Genomic DNA, 19,860 nt, shown 5'->3' with positions numbered 1-19,860 from the left:
CAGACTCTAAAGATGTTTGGAGAGACACAAAACAGTGCCAGTCTTCTCAAGAAATTTATTTTTGGGGGGAGGGAATGTAGTTATTATTCACATAAATATGTTACTTACATTAACATGTAATGGGTTTATTATTGTTATTTTAAAATGGATTAATAGGTAAACATTTTTAAACTTCTCAGTTTTAATTTCCAATATGATATATATTAATAGATATAGCCCAAATAAATAAGATGTCTTTGGGGCCTTCAATAAGTTCCAAGAGTATAAAAGAATCCTTAGATTAAAAGTTTTAGAAAAGCTCTTTCTGAATAGTATTTCAGTGTTGAGTAGGGATGGCGGGCAATTTGTTCTTGATTTTAATGACCATGACTCTAGTTAGTATATTTGTTCACTCACTCAGTAAATATTTAATGAGTGCCCTTTGTATGTTGGACACTATTATAGGCATTGGGGGTAATGCAGTACACAAACCAAAGAGCCCTTTCTTTTAGAGCTGACACCGAGTGTGATGTTTTCTTGTTTCCAGATTCTTTGACTGTGGCGTTATCTTCATGATTTGGGCTCACTAAGCCTGTTTGCCCAAAAAATAGATGTTGAATTTTATAAAATGCTTTTTCAACTTCTACTAATATGATCATATGGCTTTTTCATTTTGTTGATTAGCTTCTTATTTCTTAATATTTAACCCTCAAATAACTGCTGGGTCATTGTGGATTGTCTTTTTAATGTATTGTTGAATTCTGGTATTTTTATCTGGGAAATTCATTCATGTTCAAAAACTTAATTCCTTTTTGATGACTGAATTGCATGTAAATATCACACTTTGTTTATCCATTCATCTATCTGTTCATGGACACTTGAGTTATTTCTACCTTTTGGCTGTTGTGAGTTGTGAACAATACTGTAATGAACATTGATATACTAATATCTGTTTGAGTTCCTGCTTTCCATTTCTTTTATTATATACCTGTGCATAGACTTGCTGGATCGTATGGTAATTTTTAATCATCTCAGTATTTAATCTCTTTGGAAACTTTCTTTCCATATTGTTCTGAGCTTTAATAGATTTATTTTTCCACTAGACACGCATTCATTCCTATTTTGTCTTCATTTAGTCCATACAGACTGTGTTCCAGATTAGCTATAGAATCTTAAAGTTCTTGTGTTAAGTGCCTAATAGTAGTGATGCTGCCTCCCCCCAGAAAGGAAAACTACCATAATTATTTCTTTGCATTATTAAGTTCAGCAGTTGGACTATTTCCTTCCTGACCTTAGAAACATACCAAGTCGCACTTGTGTGCAATGGGATTGTTGAAAATGGTTTTAGGAAAGTAGTGTGCCAAGAAGGAACACTGAAGTTTATTATTCTTCTGAGCCATCTCCATCTAAATTGGCACTCTTCAGGAGCCAAGAAAGAAGGGCAGACATAACTTTGCCATCTGCTTGTTTCCATGTTAAAGGCAGTCACAAGTTTAAACTAGAGCTTCTCCATCTAAAGAGGAAAACACCATTCATCACTACTGTAACTGCTCTGGCTGTTACCCAGCATACTCCTGCTTTTAACTGCTAGTAGTTAGTAATTTTGGAAGGAAAATTCCATCCTTAGTTTGAGGTTGCACATTAGAAAAACTGCAGTATTACTGCTGACAAGGCAAAGCTTTCTGGGTTTCAGGTCCTTGACACAAGAAGTCATTCAGATATGTTTAAACAATGGATGGGAATTTGAAACTGTCTTCATGTAAGAACTTGATCTCTTTTTTTCCCTCTCCTGTCTCTTTCATCCATGGAAATACAGGATTTCGAACAGCATGAATTCAGTGCTGTGGTTGTTTCTCAACATTTCCATTTATAAATCTGTTTTCAGTAGCCTGTAACATAGCTATGAAATTTCCATTGCTCTAATTTGCACTCTGAGATCTCCACTGGCGGGAGATTAATTTTGCAAAAACTAGAAATAATGCTTTTTTTTTTTTCAGTCTACTTGGTTTGGTGTTCTATAGTCATCTAGATCAGTAATTTTCAACCTTTTTCATTTCATGGCACACATAAACTAATTGCTAAAATTCTGTGCCACACCAAAAAATATATTTTTGCCAACCTGACCAAAAAAAAAGTATAATTTTGGTTGATTTACCAAAAAGAAAAGAAAAAAAAGTAATTACATACCCTTTTTGCTCCAAAATGACTTTTAAAAAATATATATATATATATTACTGATTTTTTTACAGAGAGGAAGGGAGAGGGATAGAGAGTTAGAAACATCGATCAGCTGCCTCCTGCACACTCCCCACTGGGGATGTGCCCGCAACCAAGGTACATGCCCTTGACCGGAATCGAACCCGGGACCCTTGAGTCCGCAGGCCGATGCTCTATCCACTGAGCCAAACCAGTTAGGGCTGGTTTAGCCTCTTGTGGTCAGGTTCCAGTACAGTTGTCAACCCTGGAGTTATCCAGATCTCTAGAATTAAGAACATATTCTTATAAGACTAATATGTCTTTCTTGATTAATTCACTATAAGCAAAGACACATTTTGAGTTTCTTTGTTAGAAGGTACATTTTGAGCCATCTGTCTTAATCTATAATGCTAATTAATGTTTTATTACAATATAAATGTACATTCTACAAAATATTGTTGCAAATATTATTTTTCTTGATCCTCACAAAGATGTGAATTCAGCCATGTAGATGTTATTCTCCCTGTTTTGCAGATGAAGAAATAGGCTCAGATAGGTTCTGTGACTTGCCCCAAATTTCTGACTCATAGTATGCTACATACTTGATTCTCTTTATACCAAATTCTCTTTATAACAGAGGCAAACTTAAAAAGCAGATTTTGGAGGGAGCTACTTTTTTCCATTATAGAATCTGAAAAGTTGACTGGCTCACAAGGGAATTCTAGCAATGACAGTGACCCATGACCTCATTAACCAGCTGGGTCCCTCTCAGTATAAACAGCCAAAAAGAGCTCAATGCTGAGAGGAGACAACTGTGTTGACTGCACACCTTAGGTACTGAAGAGAATTAAGTGAAATAGGAGGAGAAAATCACTTAGATGAAACCTCAAGGGTGTCCATAGCCTGAGGGCTTTTGGTTCAGAAGCCTCGCTAAAAATAAGGTAAAGATATACCCAGGCCCTAACCGGTTTGCCTCAGTGGATGGAGCGTCGGCCTGAGGACTGAAGGGTCCCAGGTTCGATTCCAGTCAAGGGCATGTACCTTGGTTGCGGGCACATACCCAGTAGGGGGTGTGCAGGAGGTAGCTGATCGATGCTTCTCTCTCATCGATGTTTCTAACTCTCTATCTCTCTTCCTTCCTCTCTGTAAAAAAATCAATAAAATATATTTTTTAAAAAAAGAAATACCCAGATGTCACCACAAAAGGACGTTCTTTTCTAAATGAAGACCCATAATATAGATGAGAGTTACTAAGTGACTAAAGTGAGAAATAATATAGTAAGATATGGGGGATCAGAATTTAACTTGGCAGCTGGGAAATCCTACTATTTAGGGGAAGTAGTTTTTTTGTTAAACTTGTACAAATTGTTCCTTTAAATGTGCCCCATTTCCTAAAGTATTGACTTCCCGTATGTTTTATTCAGCAAAAGCAGCTGAGACTTTTGCTTAAACATTTTCTTCTCTTTTGCCATTTGGAGCTATTGCTTTAAACGCAGTCATCCTCATGGGTTCCATTTCATCAAAGGAAGCTGTGCATGAATGCATTCACCACTCCCACCTATTTCAGGGCTAAGATATTTTAAGTTATGGGTGATAACAGATATAAGCAGAACTTTAAAATGTAAATGTTTAGTCTTGTTTGGGCACTGCTGAATTTGTGCGCCAGCCTCATCTTGTGATTTTAACTTCTGGCTTGTCTCCCAAAAACAATAAAAATGAACTCTTTGGTTCACATGTTCAGTGGATGTGGTGTGCAGAAATCATAAATAAAAGTAATTTAGGTGGAACAGAGCATTTTAACAAATAAGGTGAGAATTACTCCTTTTGCTCTTTACATTCTTTTGGTTCACAAACTTGGAAAGAAACCTGTGCTTTAAATAAAGGCCTTTTATACTCAAGGTTTCAGAATGGGCTATGGAGGAGTTAGTATTAACACCAGTGATTCCCATTTGATGGATTCTCGTCTGGCATTTGACCAGGGCTACCAGTTCTAGAAGGTACCTGTTGTGTTCGAGGACACAGGGAAGCAGGAGGCTGTGCACATGCAGTCATCCACAGCTCTGAGATTCCTGTAGCCTCTGCTACTGTTTGGCACCATGGTGGGGAATGGCCTTCATTGTTATTATTGCTAAGTCCTCTTAGAGCACTTCTCCAGCTGGTGATGCCCCATTTCCATAGCAGCAGCTCTAGAGGTACCATGGTGGCCAGGAGTATCAAAAGAAGGAGCATTCTATAAATAGAATCTACTTACCCCTAGGTATCTACCTGCAGTAGATGTCACAGTAGGGGCCACTGTTGAGAGCTCGTCAGAGCTGGTAGCCCTCAGCAATATTTTTGCTCTCTTGAGCAGTCAGTCCCTTGCTTTCCAAATAATTTTGGCATTCATTACTCAGACCTATTTATATTATTCTTATCTGACAGTTTTATTTGTTCCTTACATGTATTCCTTACAAGCTCTTTAAAGACGTGTGCCCAGTTAGTGATCTTTTTCTCTCAGTATCTAACACAGTACATATAGTAGGCACTCACTTTTATTGAAGGATTGAACTAAGGATGGAAACTTTTTTCTGGAGAATGTCTTGTTTTCAACATGGTTTGAAGAGATCATCCCCCTGATCCATGAGCCATTCTTATGCATCTTCGTGCAGATGTTGAACGTAATCAGCTTACTTTACAAAGCTCTACAAGATGGGTCGAGCTTTGGTTCTTATCTGAAATATAGCATTTTGTCTGGGAGATCTGAGAATAATATTAATAGTTACCATTTAGTGAGTCCCTTTTATGAGCTGAGTTCTCTATCAGGACTCTTTGCAGAAGACAAATTCCCAATTCAAAGTGTCCTAGGCAAAAAGGGAGATTATTTGGAAGGCTCTTACGTCTTGTTTTGAAGGAGAAGTTGAACAGTTAAATGTTGAAAGAGTAGTGTTGCAGCTGGATTTGTCAAACAACTGAAGTCCAGGATTGGAAAAATGCTCAGGATTATCTCTACCTGGAGACCAGAGCCCTCCCCTTACTGAGGAACCTTGCCACAATCTAACTCAATTTCACATCTTGGGGTTCCCACCATCAGAAGAGATGAACTCTTTCCTGATTCATTCTGGAAAGTCACAGGAAAACTCTATTTGGCCCAGCTTTGGGCCTGGACTGGGCTCGGAGACAACAGATTCCATAGTAACAGGGTGAAAGGGAAGAGTCCTGGGAAGAAAGGAGGAATACCAGGTAAACAATCCCACAGTGCTCGTTACTAACCCCTGTGTTTTCCTTAAATGTTTTTATTGATTTCAGAAGGGGGGGGGGGCGCGGATAGAAACATCAATGTTGAGAGAGAATCATTGATCAGCTGCCTCCTGCACGCCAATCAAGCTCAAAACCTGGGCATGTGTCCTGACCAGGAATCGAACCATGACCTCCTAGTTCATGGGTTGATGCTCAATCACTGAGCCACACTGGCCAGGCAGCCCTGTATTCTTTTGTAACAAAAAGCTTTTGAGGTAGGGTCTCTTATTCCTGTCCTTGAGAAGTACTGTGGCTTGACAGAGATCAACAGTATTTGGCAAGACCAACAGTCAAATCCATCTACTGGTTAAAAAACTCTTGCTTTTAACTAATAGAATGCATTGCTTTTCCAAGCAGTAGGCAGGGAACAGGCAGACAGTTGTAAAGTTGGACAGCAGAAATGATGGCAGAAAAGTGGGAAAATAGAATTTTCTTCCCAGCAATCTTGAGAAAGAAGAACAAAGTTGGAGGGAATCACAAAACTATACTGCAAAGCCATTGTAATCGAGACAGCCTGGTACTGGCACATGGATAAGCATATAGATCAGTGGAGCAGAACAGAACATTGATGTTTCTATCCTTCTCTCTCCCTCTGAAATAAATATCTCAAAAATTTATCCATGCCATTATGATCAATTAATATTTGACAAAGGAAGCAAGAGCATACAATGGAGTAAAGGCAGTCTCTTCAATAAATGGTGGTGGGAAAACTGGACAGGTACATGCAAAAAAGAGAAACTTACACCCTATACAAGAATAAACTCAAAATGGATAAGAGACTTAAATTGTAAATGTTAGTCACAAAACGGTAAAAATCCTAGAAGAAAACATAGGCAGTAAAATCTTAGACATCTCACATAGCAGAATTTTTGCTGATACATCTCCTAGGGTAAGAGAAACAAAGGAAAAAATAAACAAATGGGACTATATCAAACCAAAAAGCTTCTGCACAGCAAAATAAACTGTCCTCAAAATGAAAAGGGAACCTACTGTATGTGAAAACATATTTGCCAATGATACATCTGAAAGGGGTTATTTCCAAAATATGTAAAGAACTCATTCAATTCAACTAAAGGAAGACAATCCAATTAAAAATTGAGAGAATAGACACTTCTCTAAAGAGGACATACAGGTTATCAAGAGACATATGAAAAAAATGTTCACTCTGGCTGGTTTGGCACAGTGGATAGAGCATCAGCCTGTGGACTCAAGGGTCCCAGGTTCGATTCTGGTCAAGGGCACATGCCTGGGTTTGCGGGCTCGATCCCCAGGAGGGGGTGTGCAGGAGGCAGCCAATCAATGATTCTCTCTTATTATTGACTAGAGGCCTGGTGCACGAAAATTTGTACACTTGGGGGGGTCGCTCAGCCCGGCCTGCGCCCTCTAGCAGCCCGGGACCCCACGGGGGAGCGGGCCTAAGCTGCAGTTGGACATCCTTAGCACTGCTGAGGAGGTGGGAGAGGTTCCCGCCACCATCGCTGAGCTCACAGCTGTCAGCCTGGCTTGTGGCTGAGGGGAGCTTCCCCTGTGGGAGCACACTGACCACCAGGAGGCAGCTCCTGCATTGAGCGTCTGCCCCCTGGTGGTCAGTGTGTGTCATGGTGACTGGTCGTTCCACTGTTAGGGTCAATTTGCATATTACCCTTTTATTATATAGGAAATGTTTCTATCTCTTCTCCCTTCCTCTCTGAAATCAATAAAAATATATTTTTAAAAAATGCTCATTGTCACTAATTGTCAGAGAGATGCAACTTAAAACGACATGAGGTATCATGTCACACCTGCCAGACTGGCTACCATAAATCAATCAACAAACAACAGGAATGTGGGGAAAAGGGAACCAAGTACATTGCTGGTGGGAATGTAGATTGGTGTAGTCACTGTGGGAAACAGTATGGAGATTCCCCCCAAAATTAAATATGGAATTTTTATTTAATTCTGGGAATATATCCTAAGAATCCTGAAATACCAGTCAGAAAAAAAATATGCACCCCTATGTTCATAGCAGCATTATTTACAACAAGAGACCCGGCACATGAAATTCATGTATGGATATGGTCCCTAGGCCTGGCCTGCGATCAGGGCCATCTTCCCCAGCTGCCTGCAGCCGGCCATGCCCCCTACCGCCACCCACCTTCGGTTCCCCATTCGTCATCAGGTGATCAGTGCCTGATGGCAAGGGGAAGGGACCAAGAGGTCAGCTGTTCCTGCCCGCTCGCCAGCCCCGCACCTGCCTTGGGTGGCCATCAGGCAATCGGAGCCTGATGGCCGGGGAAAGGGACCAAGTGGTGGTCAGTGCGCCTCATAGTGACTGGTTCAGTGGTCGTTCTGCCATTAGGGTCAATTTGCATATTACCCTTTTATTATGTAGGATAGAGGCCTGGTGCACGGGTGGAGGCCAACTGGCCTGCCCTGAAGAGGTCCCTGGATCGGGATGGGGGTCCCCCCTGGGGTGTGGGGCCAGCCAGGGTGAGGAGCAGTGGGGTTTGCAGGCCGGCCACGCCCCCGGCTTTGTCAGGAAGGACATCTGGAATGATGTCTGGTCTAATTAGCATATTACCCTTTTATTAGTGTAGATAGCTGAGATCTAGAAACAGCCCAAGTGCCCATCAGTAGATGAGTGGATAAAAAAGCTGTGATACTTTACACAATGGAATACTACTTGACTGTAAAAAAAAGAAGGACCTCTTACCCTTAGAGACAGCATGAATGGACCTGAAGATTATTATGCTAGGCTGAATAAGCCAGAGAAAGACAAATATCACATGATCTCATATGTGGAATCTAATAAACAAAATAAACTGATGAATAAAATAGCTCCAGAGACATGGATGCATGGAACAGATGGACAGATCTCAGAGGAAAGGGGGAGGGGGGAAGGCAGAAAGAGATTAACCAAATAATTTATATGCATATATGTATAACCCATGGACACAGTCAGTAATGTGGTGAAGGCCTAGGGTTGGGCGGGAGCTGGGTGGAGGGGGGCATAAGGGGGAAAGTGGGAAACATCTGTAATACTGTCAACAATAAAAATAAATTTTAAAAAATGCTTACTTAAAAAAATAAAGTCTCTTAGAAACTGCCTGTGGACTCACAGGATAAAGACGCATATAAGAACCAGAGGGGATGTTAATTTCTCAACGCATTTCCATTGGCTCATATCCCCTCTGTCTACATAGGTGGCAGACAATAGTTCTGGATAAAAGAAAATAAAAAGATGAGAGAAGAAGAAAGCAGTAGAGCCTGTGCCAGGTTCCATGCTGATTATCTTCCGCACACATGACCTCGTGTGGCTTCAGTAGCCTGTGCAGCCTACTTCAGGCGGCAAGGAGAATAAAGAATAATGGCTACAGTTAATGATGCTCAGAAATACAGAGATAGTGTAATTGGTTCTGCTGAGCCTTCTAGACTGGCTCAGTGGGTTGCTCTGCACCTCCCGACTGCAGAAATTGAGTTACTAAATAGGACCAGTACAGCAACTGCTCCTAACAACACCCTCGGATGCAGGCTGCCGCCACGCTCCAGTGCTCAATTCGGAAACTCCAGTAAGGGTAGATTGAAAGCAGACATTTTTGGGTGATTAGTTCTGTTTTTAGTCCACATACAGCTTGGAAAGGAAAAGTAGCCCCATTTTATTTTAGAGTGTCTAGGGCCAGACTCTATCTTTCAGCACATTTTCTGATTAGCCAGGTAGTAAAAGTATTTTTTAAAAATCTTAACCTTTTTTAGGTCTTAGGATTCTTCCTAAGATGCTCTTCTTTCTGTGTAACTGATTACTAGAAATTAGATTTCAAATATTGGGGTGTGTGTTGAGAATGGACTTGCTTGATGGAGTGACTGCTTCACAAGAACCCTTTTGACTCTGGAAAATGAATTATATTAAATTTCCTTGACTTTGGTACATTGTTATAACAAGCAAAAGCATTCCAGCCTGAAAAAAATCTGGCAGACAGTTTATCTTTCTTTAAGACTGAAATGTGAGATTGTGTGAGTCTTATTTGTTTGCTGGAACAAAAAAGTGGTACCTTCAGCAGAGAGAGTGCTGGTGGGATGCCAGAGTGGGAATAAGAGAAATAGAGATAGAAACCCTTTCTCTGAGAAGGAATCACACACTTCTTCAGACCTTAGCTTGGCCCTTTTTGCCTTTCTTAGCTGAATGTCGTATGTCTTAAGGTGTTTGACAAAAGACAGTGCTTATAATCCCAATAAGAGCATCATCAGAACATGACATGACCGACGCTATCACAGAATTCTGTGCAAGTCATTTCTGGTGGGCAGTTGCCTGCAGAGGCCTCTGTAGTGTGTTTTTTTTTTGTTGTTGTGTGTGTTTTTTTTTGTATCAGGACCCAACATTTTTTTAGAGGGTTCCAATCGTTTTAGAAATTACTGACCCCTTGTATCATCCTGGGCTTTAGACTCCACATCAGGCAAGTAGGTAACAGAGTTTGTGAGTGTGGTGCTATTTTTGAACCACTACTTATAATCGTGCCTGAAGTTAGGGAAAGCATTCAGAGCAGTAGTCTCAGCACTGATACTCTTAGAAGTGCCCCGTGATGTTTGTTATTTTAAAACAATTTTATTGATTTTTTTTTTAAAGAGAGGGAGGGAGAGAAAGGGAAAGAGAGAGAGAGAGAGAGAGAGAGAGAGAGAGAGAGAGATAACAATGTGTGAGAGAAACATCCATCAGTTGCCTTCCATAAGCACCCCGACGGGGGATGGAACCTGCAACCTGGGTATGTGCCCTGACTGGGAATGGAGCCTGACACTTTTTAGTGTACCAACCAACCGAGCCCCACTGGCCAGGGCCCCATGATAGTTTTAATCAGTTGGCAAATATTTTTATTGAGTTTCAGTTGTGCTCTAGCTTTGGTTAGATGCTAGAGATGAGATGACAATATGATTTATCACCAGAAACACTTTTTAAAAAATATATTTTTATTGATTTCTGAGAGGGAGAGAGAAACATCAATGATGAGAACCATTGATCGGCTGCCTCCTGCATGCCCCCTACTGGGGATCGATCCTGTAACCCAAGCGTGTGGCCTGACCAGGAATCAAATGGTGACCTCCTGCTTCATAGGTTGACATTCAGCTACTGAGCCACACCGGATGGGCCTACAACTATTATTATTTTTTTTTTTTAAATATATTTTATTGATTTTTTACAGAGAGGAAGGGAGAGAGATAGAGAGTTAGAAACATCGATGAGAGAGAAACATCGACCAGCTGCCTCTTGCACATGTCCCACTGGGGATGTGCCCGCAACCCAGGTACATGCCCTTGACTGGAATCGAACCTGGGACCTCTCAGTCCACAGGCCGACGCTCTATCCACTGAGCCAAACCGGTTTCGGCTACAACTATTATTTTATAACTCTCTGGCCCAAATAATAAGTTGTGAAGTTGTGACTTCTTGGACCTCCCTTCCTTATCTCTCTCTTCCTACCAAACAAACAAGCCAGTATTGCTGATGATCTTACTGGGCTCCCACAACATTATACATATCTTTATCACATCTCAGTGTTCTTACGGTTTGTTAGCCTGTCTCTTTGCCTTGCTAGATTATAAACTCCTTGAGAGCAGAAATTGTTTTTTATCTCTGCATTTTCAGTATAGTGTTTGTTGTTTAAATAAAGTGTATATTAAAATTAGTTCTAGATCCTAAGGAACACAACCAAAAGAAAAAATGATTTTGCAGTTATTTCAGAAAGAAAATTTGTAATCTAATGTTTAAAAATATCTGAAATATCTCAAATAATCTAAAAACATAGAGTTTATTAAAAGACCATCATTAAAAAGTGTCTTTCTTAAACGAAGAGGGCTTTTGAGGTAGATGAAGTTCTTCTGAAAAAAATACATACACATATACATGAATCTATGGACATCCTTCCAGATGACCTCCCGGACGAAGCCAGTGCTGCGAGGGCAAAGGCAAGCTGTCGTGGCTGCGAGGGCCGAGCCCCATCCACGAATTTCATTGGGCCTCTAGTTCAGTGATGGCGAACCTTTTGAGCTCGGCATGTCAGCATTTTGAAAAACCCTAACTTAACTCTGGTGCCGTGTCACATATAGAAATTTGTTGATATTTGCAATCATAGTAAAACAAAGATTTATATATATTTTTAAATATATTGTATTGATTTTTTACAGAGAGGAAGGGAGAGGGATAGAGAGTTAGAAACATCGATCAGCTGCCTCTTGCATACCCCCGACTGGGGATGTACCCGCAACCAAGGTACATGCCCTTGGCCGGAATCGAACCTGAGACCCTTCAGTCCGCAGGCCGGCGCTCTATCCACTGAGCCAAACCGGTTAGGGCAAGATTTATATTTTTGATATTTGTTTTATATATTTAAATGCCATTTAACAAAGAAAAATCAACCAAAAAAATGAGTTCACGTGTCACCTCTGACACGCGTGTCATAGGTTCGCCATTACTGCTCTAGTTTATAATAATTTACTATTATAGCTACAACTTTACAAAACTTGATGTCATGGCAAGTTAAAAATTTTTCCTCTAATTTCCTAGGTTATTTAACCCAACATATTTCTCAGTATGTGCAGATTGCAAAACTGAATTATGTTGCTTAAAAGAAGGTCTGCAGTTGAAATGCTGGCACAGCCATAAGTACCTGAGAGCAATGATGGAGTGTGTGTCTCTGTATTTGTGTACACCATGATTGATTGGTTGTAAATTCAACTTATTAAACATGTGTTGAACACCTACTGTTTTATCCTGGTCATTGCCGTAGGTATGGGAGAGTTACAATGAGTGAGACATTTCTCTGCCCGCTAGGATTGCAAAGTCCAGTCAAAAGATAGACCCACAAAAAATTATTACAAATGTTAACTATATATAAAGGTCCATGGGCACTCAGATAAAGAACGAATGGATTCTACTGTGTGCTTTGTGTATGTTTGTGAGAGAGGGTGTCTGGAAGGGAAGAGGAAGTCGGGAAAGGTTGGAAAGAAATGGCACTTGAAGTAGGCCATGGGAGACAACAGAGATTTGCACACAATCAATAACTGTGTTGAGTATCCTCCTTTTGGTTATAACTAGATATCTGGTAACTTATTCTTTATCATTTTTATATTGTTAGAACTTTATTTTGGTTTGTCATAATCTTAAGAAATCTATGGTTGGGTGGTATAGCAGTTAGCAATGATCAAAAGAATTTTGTATCCTGCTTTTGAGGAGGTGAATATTAGAAACAGGGAGGGAAATTTTGTAAATTTATTTTAAGTTGTAGTTGACATACTATTATATTAATCTCAGGTGTACAATATAGTGATTAGACATTTATATACCTTATGAAGTGATCACCACAATAAGTTTAGTAACCATTTGTCACCGTACATAATTATTATGATACTATTGACTATATACCCTATGCTGCATTTTACATCATCATGAGTTTTTTTTAAATAAATCTTTATTGTTCAGATTATTACAGTTGTTCCTCTTTTCCCCCCATAGCTCCCCTCCACCCAGTTTCCACCCCACCCCCTGCCCTTACCCCTCCCCCACTGTCCTCGTCCATAGGTGTACAATTTTTCCAGTCTCTTCCCCCACCCCCCACACTCCCTTTCCCCCGAGAATTTTCAGTCCACTCCCTTTCTATGCCCCTGATTCTATTATATTCACCAGTTTATTCTGTTGGTCAGATTTTTTATTCACTTGATTTTTAGATTCACTTGTTAATAGATACGTATTTGTTGTCACTTTGTTGTTCATAATTTTTATTTTTACCTTTTTCTTCTTCCTCTTCTTAAAGAATACCCTTCAGCATTTCATATAATACTGGTTTGGTGGTAATGAACTCCTTTATCTTTTTCTTATGTGTGAAGCTGTTTATCTGACCTTTAATTCTAAATGATAGCTTTGCTGGGTAGAGAAATCTTGGTTGTAGGTTCTTGCTATTCATCTCTTTGAATATTTCTTGCCACTCCCTTCTGGCCTGCATAGCTTCTGTAGAGAAATCAGCTGACAGTCGTATGGGTACTTCCTTGTAGGTAACTATCTGTTTTTCTCTTGCTGCTTTTTTTTTTAATATATTTTTTTGATTTTTTACAGAGAGGAAGGGAGAGGGTTAGAGATAGAGAGTTAGAAACATCAATGAGAGAGAAACATCAATCAGCTGCCTCCTGCACACCTCCTACTAGGGATGTGCCCGCAACCAAGGTACATGCCCTCCACAGGAATCGAACCTGGGACCTTTCAGTCCACAGGCTGATGCTCTATCCACTGAGCCAAACCAGTTAGGGCTCTCTTGCTGCTTTTAAGATTCTCTCTTTGTCTTTTGCTCTTGGCATTTTAATTATGATGTGTCTTGGTGTGGTCCTCTTTGGATTCCTTTTGTTTGGGATTCTCTGCGCTTCCTGGACTTGTAAGTCTATTTCTTTCACCAGGTAGGGGAAGTTTTCTGTCATTATTTCTTCAAATAGGTTTTCAATATCTTGCTCTCTTCTTCTGGCACCCCTATAATTCAGATGTTGGTACGTTAGAAGTTGTCCTAGAGGCTCCTTACACTATCTTCATATTTTTGGATTCTTTTTTCCTTTTGCTTTTCTGGTTGGGTGTTTGTTTTTTGCTTCTTCGTATTTCAAATCTTTGACTTGATTCTTGGGATCCTCTTGTCTGCTGTTGGGTCTCTGTATATTATTCTTTATTTCAGTCAATGTATGCTTAATTTCTAATTGGTCCTTTTTTATATCCTTAAGGTTCTCGCTATATTTCTCAGAGGTTTCTAGAAGATTCTTGAGTAACCTTATAACCGTGGTTTTGAACTCTATATCCAGTCATTTGCTTTCCTCCATTTCTTTCATTTGTGACCTGTTTCTTTGTCTCCACATTTTTTATGCTTCCCTGTGTTGGTAGAGTGGCTTTGTGTGCTAGGTGTCCTATAGGGCCCAGTGGCTCAGCCTCCCTAATTCCCTGAGGTGGACACTCTTGGTAAACCCTTTTATGGGCTGTGTGCACAGTCTTGTTGTAGTTAAGCCTTGATTGCTGTTGGTATCACTGATAGGAATTGACCTCCAGATCAACTGGCTGTGAGGACCAGTTGTGTCTACGGTGGGAGAACTTCTCTGCTGGAGACACCCTTATGGGGCAGGACTTGCTTCAGTGGGGCTTTGGCGCTCACTGAGTCTGCCCTGAGTGTGTCTCTTATGGATGTGAAGAGTTGTAATCTGCATGGTCTCACTCTGACCACTGGGTAGACTGGCTCTTGGATCTCCAAAGAGGTGCAAAGTCAGCCACTGCCTGAGGCCACACAGCAGGAGCTACAGAGAGATCTGCAGATTCCTCCTATTTGTTTGGGGTTTGGAGGTACCCAGTTGAGGCGCAGCTGTGAAGTAATGCAGGCTGCTGATGAGCCTTAGGCCTTCTTTTGGAAGCTCTGGGGTTCTCTGACCCAGCTACAGTTTGACAGGTTTTTAGGGGGAGAAAGGCCAGGCCATTCTATGCAAAAGCCTCTGTGCACAGCTTGGGTGGGATTGTAAATTGGGTGGGGCGGGGTCTCAGGGAATCACCTGGACGGAGCAAACCTCAATGGCTGCCAGTCTCCTTTGCCTCTGAGAGGTCCTGGGGTCTGTGTCCCGCGGCCCTATGCAGGAACAATGAACGCTGCAAGCACCTCTGCAAGAAAGCCGCCCTCACCTTTCGGCCCGATGCCAGACAGTCCAGTTTCTCTTCGTATGAGTCTGGGTCCCCAAATTCTCGCCCAGAGCTGGAGTACAGAGCAGTCGGGAGCTTGTATCTTCCTCCCGTTTGAAAAGACAACAGCATACCCAGCTGCCAGCCCCTTTCGCACGTGCCTCCGTACCTCTATACTTCCACACCTCTGCACCTCTGCACCTCCTACCAGACTCAATGTGCTTTTGTCTTTCCTTCTAGTTGTAGAATTTCCACTCAGCCAGCCTTCCCGTGGTTCTGGATGATGTTCGTTTTGTCTTTTAGCTGTAGTTTTAATGTGATTGTACGCAGCAACAGGTCAGGTATTTACCTATGCCGCCATCTTGGTTGCTCCATCATGACTTATTTTATAACTGGCAGTTTGTACTTCTTAATCTTCTTCAACCATACCCTTCTTCCCCTATGGCAACCATCAGTTCTGTTTCTATGAGCCTATTTTGGTTTTGTTCTGTATGTTTATTTTGTTTTTTAGATTCTGCATATAACTGAAAATATATAGTATTTGTCTGACTTATTTCACTTGGTATAATACCCTCTAGGTCCATCCATGTTGTCGCAAATGGCAAGATTTCATTCTTTGTTATGGCTGAATAATATTTCATTGTATAAATGTACCACACTTTTTTTTTTTAATCCCCATCCGAGGATATTTTTCCATTAATTTTTAGAGATAGTTGAGGCGAGAGGGAAAGACAGAGAGAAATATCAATGTCAGAGAAACACATCAATTGGTTGCCTCCTGCACGGGCCCTGACTAGGGCCCGGGCTGAGAAGGTGTCTGCAACCGAGGTACGTGCCCTTGACCGGAATCAAACCTGAGACTCTTCGGTCCGCAGGCCAATGTTCTATCCACTAAGCCAAACCAGCTAGGGCTGTACCACACTTTCTTTATTCATTCATCTATTGGTGGACACTTAGGTTGCTTCCATATCGTGATTATTGTAAATAATGCTACAGTGAACATAGAGGTGTATATATCTTTTCAAAGTAGTGTTTTTGTTTCCTTTGCATAGATACCCAGAAGTGGAATTACTGGGTCATATGGTAGTTCTATTTTTTATTTTAAAGAATCTCCACACTATTTTCTATAGTGGCTGCATCAATTTACAATCCCACTAACAGTGCACTAGGGTTCCCTTTTCTCCACATCACTACTAGCACTTACTATTTGTTGTCTTTTTGATAATAGCCAATCTGACAGGTGTGAGGTGATATGTATTGTGGTTTTGATTTGCATTTCCTTGATGATTAGTGCTGTTGAGAAGGGGTAGGGAGGTGGAATGAGTGGGCATGGATTCACTCAGGGAGGGGCTAAAACTAAGACGGGTCAGCTAGTAGGCGGGCCTAGAGGTTGTGTGTGAGAGAGAAAAGTGTCGTCAGAGGAGAACATTACATATATATGTGTGTATTTACCTATAAATATATGCATACATGCATTTGCTCAGGTTGGTCATAAGTTCTGGAAATAAATAAAATATTCATGCAGCTTTTTACACTTCTTATGCCATTAAATTTTCCCAATAACCCTGGAAGTTCCATCATCACCATTTTTCAGACAAGGAAATTGATGCCCGAGATATACAGCTAGTATGTGACAGTGGAGAGAGGCCTCATATTCCTGCCTTCTGACTGAAAAATGGAGGGTTGTCTCATGACACCACAGCTGTTTCTTTTTTTTTTTTTTTTTTTTAATTCTTACCTGAGGATATGTTTTTCTTGATTTTTAGAGAGAGAGGAAGGGAGAGAGAGAGAGAAACATTGATGTGAGAGAGAAACATGAATCAGTTGCCTCCCATACTCGCCCCAACTGGGGATCAAACCTGAAACCTAGGTGTATGCCCTGACTGGGAATCGAACCCAAACCTTTTGGTGCGTGGGATGATGCTCCAGTCAGCTGAGCCACCTGGTCAGGGCGACACCACAGCTGTTTCAGGGATGCCAAGTCCTGGAATCAGAAAGACAGGATGGTAGGAAGCTGAGTGGAAACAGTTGCTGAGTGAGGCGTCCTTTTCGGGTGGGATGGGATGGAGAGGGGCCACCTAGAGTGACCCAATTCCATTCCATTGCCCCCTTTCCAGCTCCAGGACCAAACTTTCCAATGATGAAAATACCTGTGTCCAGGTAGCAGAAATGACAGGTAGAAAGCTCCTTTGCTCACAAACCTCTGTAGACGTAAGTAAGTTGATCCAGCAGAGCAAACACACACTGCCCAGGGAGGTGGTGGAGCAGCTGCTGGAAGCGTGACCTCGGACTTGGCAACAAATGGGCTAAGGGCTTTCTCAGAGGAGCTCCTGGACGTTCACTGCGGAAGCCATAGCATAGTCACATGCACTAGCTTAGCATCCTCGTCCCCACATGTGAAACCTCCTCAAACCCCAGAGGAGGTGGAAGAAGATCAAAAGAAAGCCATGTTTGGATGTGAGCTGCACGCAGGGCAGGGAGCTCAAGATGAAAAAGGCTTCCCAATATGAGAAGAAGCGGACAGCTCAGGAAACCTGGGAAGGAAAGGGAGATGTGATCCCTCTAACAAGGAAAATATTTCCTGCAGAGGAAGACAACTTAAGTTTGCTTTTTGGGGATTTTTTTTTAAGCAAAAAAGAATATGTATGAATTCATAGTGTAGAGGTAGCTCTCCCATTGGGTACAGCTGGATGCAGAGGTTCAGATAATTCTGTCTGCCTTTTGTCTTTCTCCAACTCGGCTTTGTTTTCCTCTTCCCTCTGTGAGGGTGTCCTTCCCACGAAGGCTGTCTGTTTTTCTCTGTCGGCAAAGATGGCCACACACAGCTCTAGGGTTACATTAGCCCTGTCATTACATTTATAAAGGGCTAGTGAGACCCAATTAGGACAGGCCACTCTTAAATCCAAACTAAATAAAGTGCTTTTGATGAAATGAAGCATGGGTCCTTTGCTGCATCTTTTATAAATACACATGTTCTGCACATGTGTGGCTTTTGCACCCTCCCAAATCCCTGAATATTGCTTCCCCTCCTCACAGAAGCTACTGTGGGTTGTAATATTTTTAATGTGTGGCATTCGTCTTTGTAGGTTCTTATTTCAGGGGAAACATTTGGCTCACCTGTAGCTTTAAGCGTCCCTTTCTAACTTCATTTCTTTGATTTCCAAGTGGGGTATTATAATGTCTTTAAGGTTTGCCGCAGTCTGGAGTTCCCATGGATAGTTGTGATGTTTTTGAAGGCACAGTCATCTGGAAGTTCCAAATTTCAGAGCTTCCCCTACCCCCATCAGTCATCTCTGTCTCTCTACAGGTTTTGAAGGTTACTGCATATGTGCGCATGCATGCACGCACATGCACAGACACACACACGCACGCATGCACACACAGATATGCATGTCCTGTTTATTTGTTGTCATCAATATGTGTAGTAATCGCTGGGATAGAGGGAAATAGTTTCGTTTTTAAATTAAAACTTTATGATGTATATTGGCAAGAATCCCGAGTATTTGCCTGTATCCAAATGCTGGACTCTGTCTCTACTACTTTGGTCCAGTAAAATTGTCAGCATAAGTGCAATGAATCAAGAGAACTTTATTAATTTTCTTCTGAAGCTGGACTTGATTACAGTGTAGGGACTGGTGCCGTCTAGTTTTTCATCTATTTCTCTTATTCTAGGCACTTGAAGAGGCCCAGAAAGCGATTCAGCAACTCTTCGGCAAAATCAAAGATATCAAAGACAAAGCAGAAAAATCAGAGCAAATGGTGAGTTTAGGTTTCTTCCTAATTTTTTTGCTCCAGGAGAGGAAGTTTGCATCTCATCCACTTATACTTGTTATTGGGCTTTTACTCCCATTTGATGCCAACCACAGCACCCACATCTCTAAAACAAGCCCTCTGAGTACACTCTAGATCAGTTCAGGAGGAGGAGCTAGCGGTGGAGTGACTCATTCCCTGCCGCCCGATATTTGCAGCCCTGTGTTTAAATAGTTTTCTAGTCATTTTGGATTCCTTTCTCTAGCACTTGTTTATATCACGTATTTTATATCACGCATAGTACTAGGCTTGTGTTAGTTGCTCAATGAATGGAAGCCATTATTAAGATATACGATATGTCACTTGGTATCACATGAAAATGGTTCCTGGATCTGGGAGGTGGATGTAGCCTGCCCATGATACATGCTTATGGTTTTGATTAAGTTCTCCCTCTACACATCTGTCCTCCGGTGATGTACTCTGAAGGCCCCGCTGCTGACCAAGAATCCAGCCTCACCCACTCGTACTCTGTGGGAAGTGCTGTGAAATGCCAACTCCTGGGCTCAGATTCTGACTACATAATGTAATGTCTCTGAATTCCAGTTTTTTCAACTATAAATAAGAATAACAACATCTCGCTCAAAGCGTTACAAGAATTGAATGTATGAAGAGCGCTGAGATGGTCTTAGACTTGTGTTAGTTGCTCAATGAATGGAAACCATTATTACTATCATTTTTTCCCCTAATCTTTTTGGTTACAAAAAACCTTGCAAGTTTGTGATTGTGAAACTGAGCTATGCAGGTCATAATCTTTATGAGGTCATGCAGGGTGATCCAATTAGAAAATCAGGTCACATGAACTTAACTCACTACCAGGTTTTTCACTTTTTTTATTTAAAAAAATTTTTAATCCTCACCTAAGGACATAGTGTGTTTTTTAAACTGATTTGAGGGGGCGGGGGAGGGGAGAGAGAGAGAGGGAAAGAGAGCAGTTGGTTACTC

The 19,860-nt window shown here is 41.2% G+C and overlaps 1 protein-coding gene across 2 annotated transcripts in view; it reads left to right on the top strand.

Annotated features, from left to right (window-relative positions):
• VPS53 (VPS53, GARP complex subunit) overlaps positions 1–19,860 on the top strand; it is a 140,023-nt gene that overhangs the window by 27,266 nt on the left and 92,897 nt on the right. For both annotated transcript variants that reach the window (XM_023762784.1, XM_006099194.3), the window contains exon 5: positions 18,781–18,867. In XM_023762784.1, coding sequence (XP_023618552.1) covers positions 18,781–18,867 — 87 coding nt within the window. The remainder of the gene's footprint in view (positions 1–18,780; positions 18,868–19,860) is intronic.

This window comes from Myotis lucifugus, unplaced genomic scaffold (assembly GCF_000147115.1).
Source record: "Myotis lucifugus unplaced genomic scaffold, Myoluc2.0 scaffold_262, whole genome shotgun sequence".
NCBI classification, from domain to species: Eukaryota; Metazoa; Chordata; class Mammalia; order Chiroptera; family Vespertilionidae; genus Myotis; species Myotis lucifugus.
Note: the sequence above shows the minus strand (reverse complement) of the source record. Positions and strands in the feature narration are given on the sequence as shown.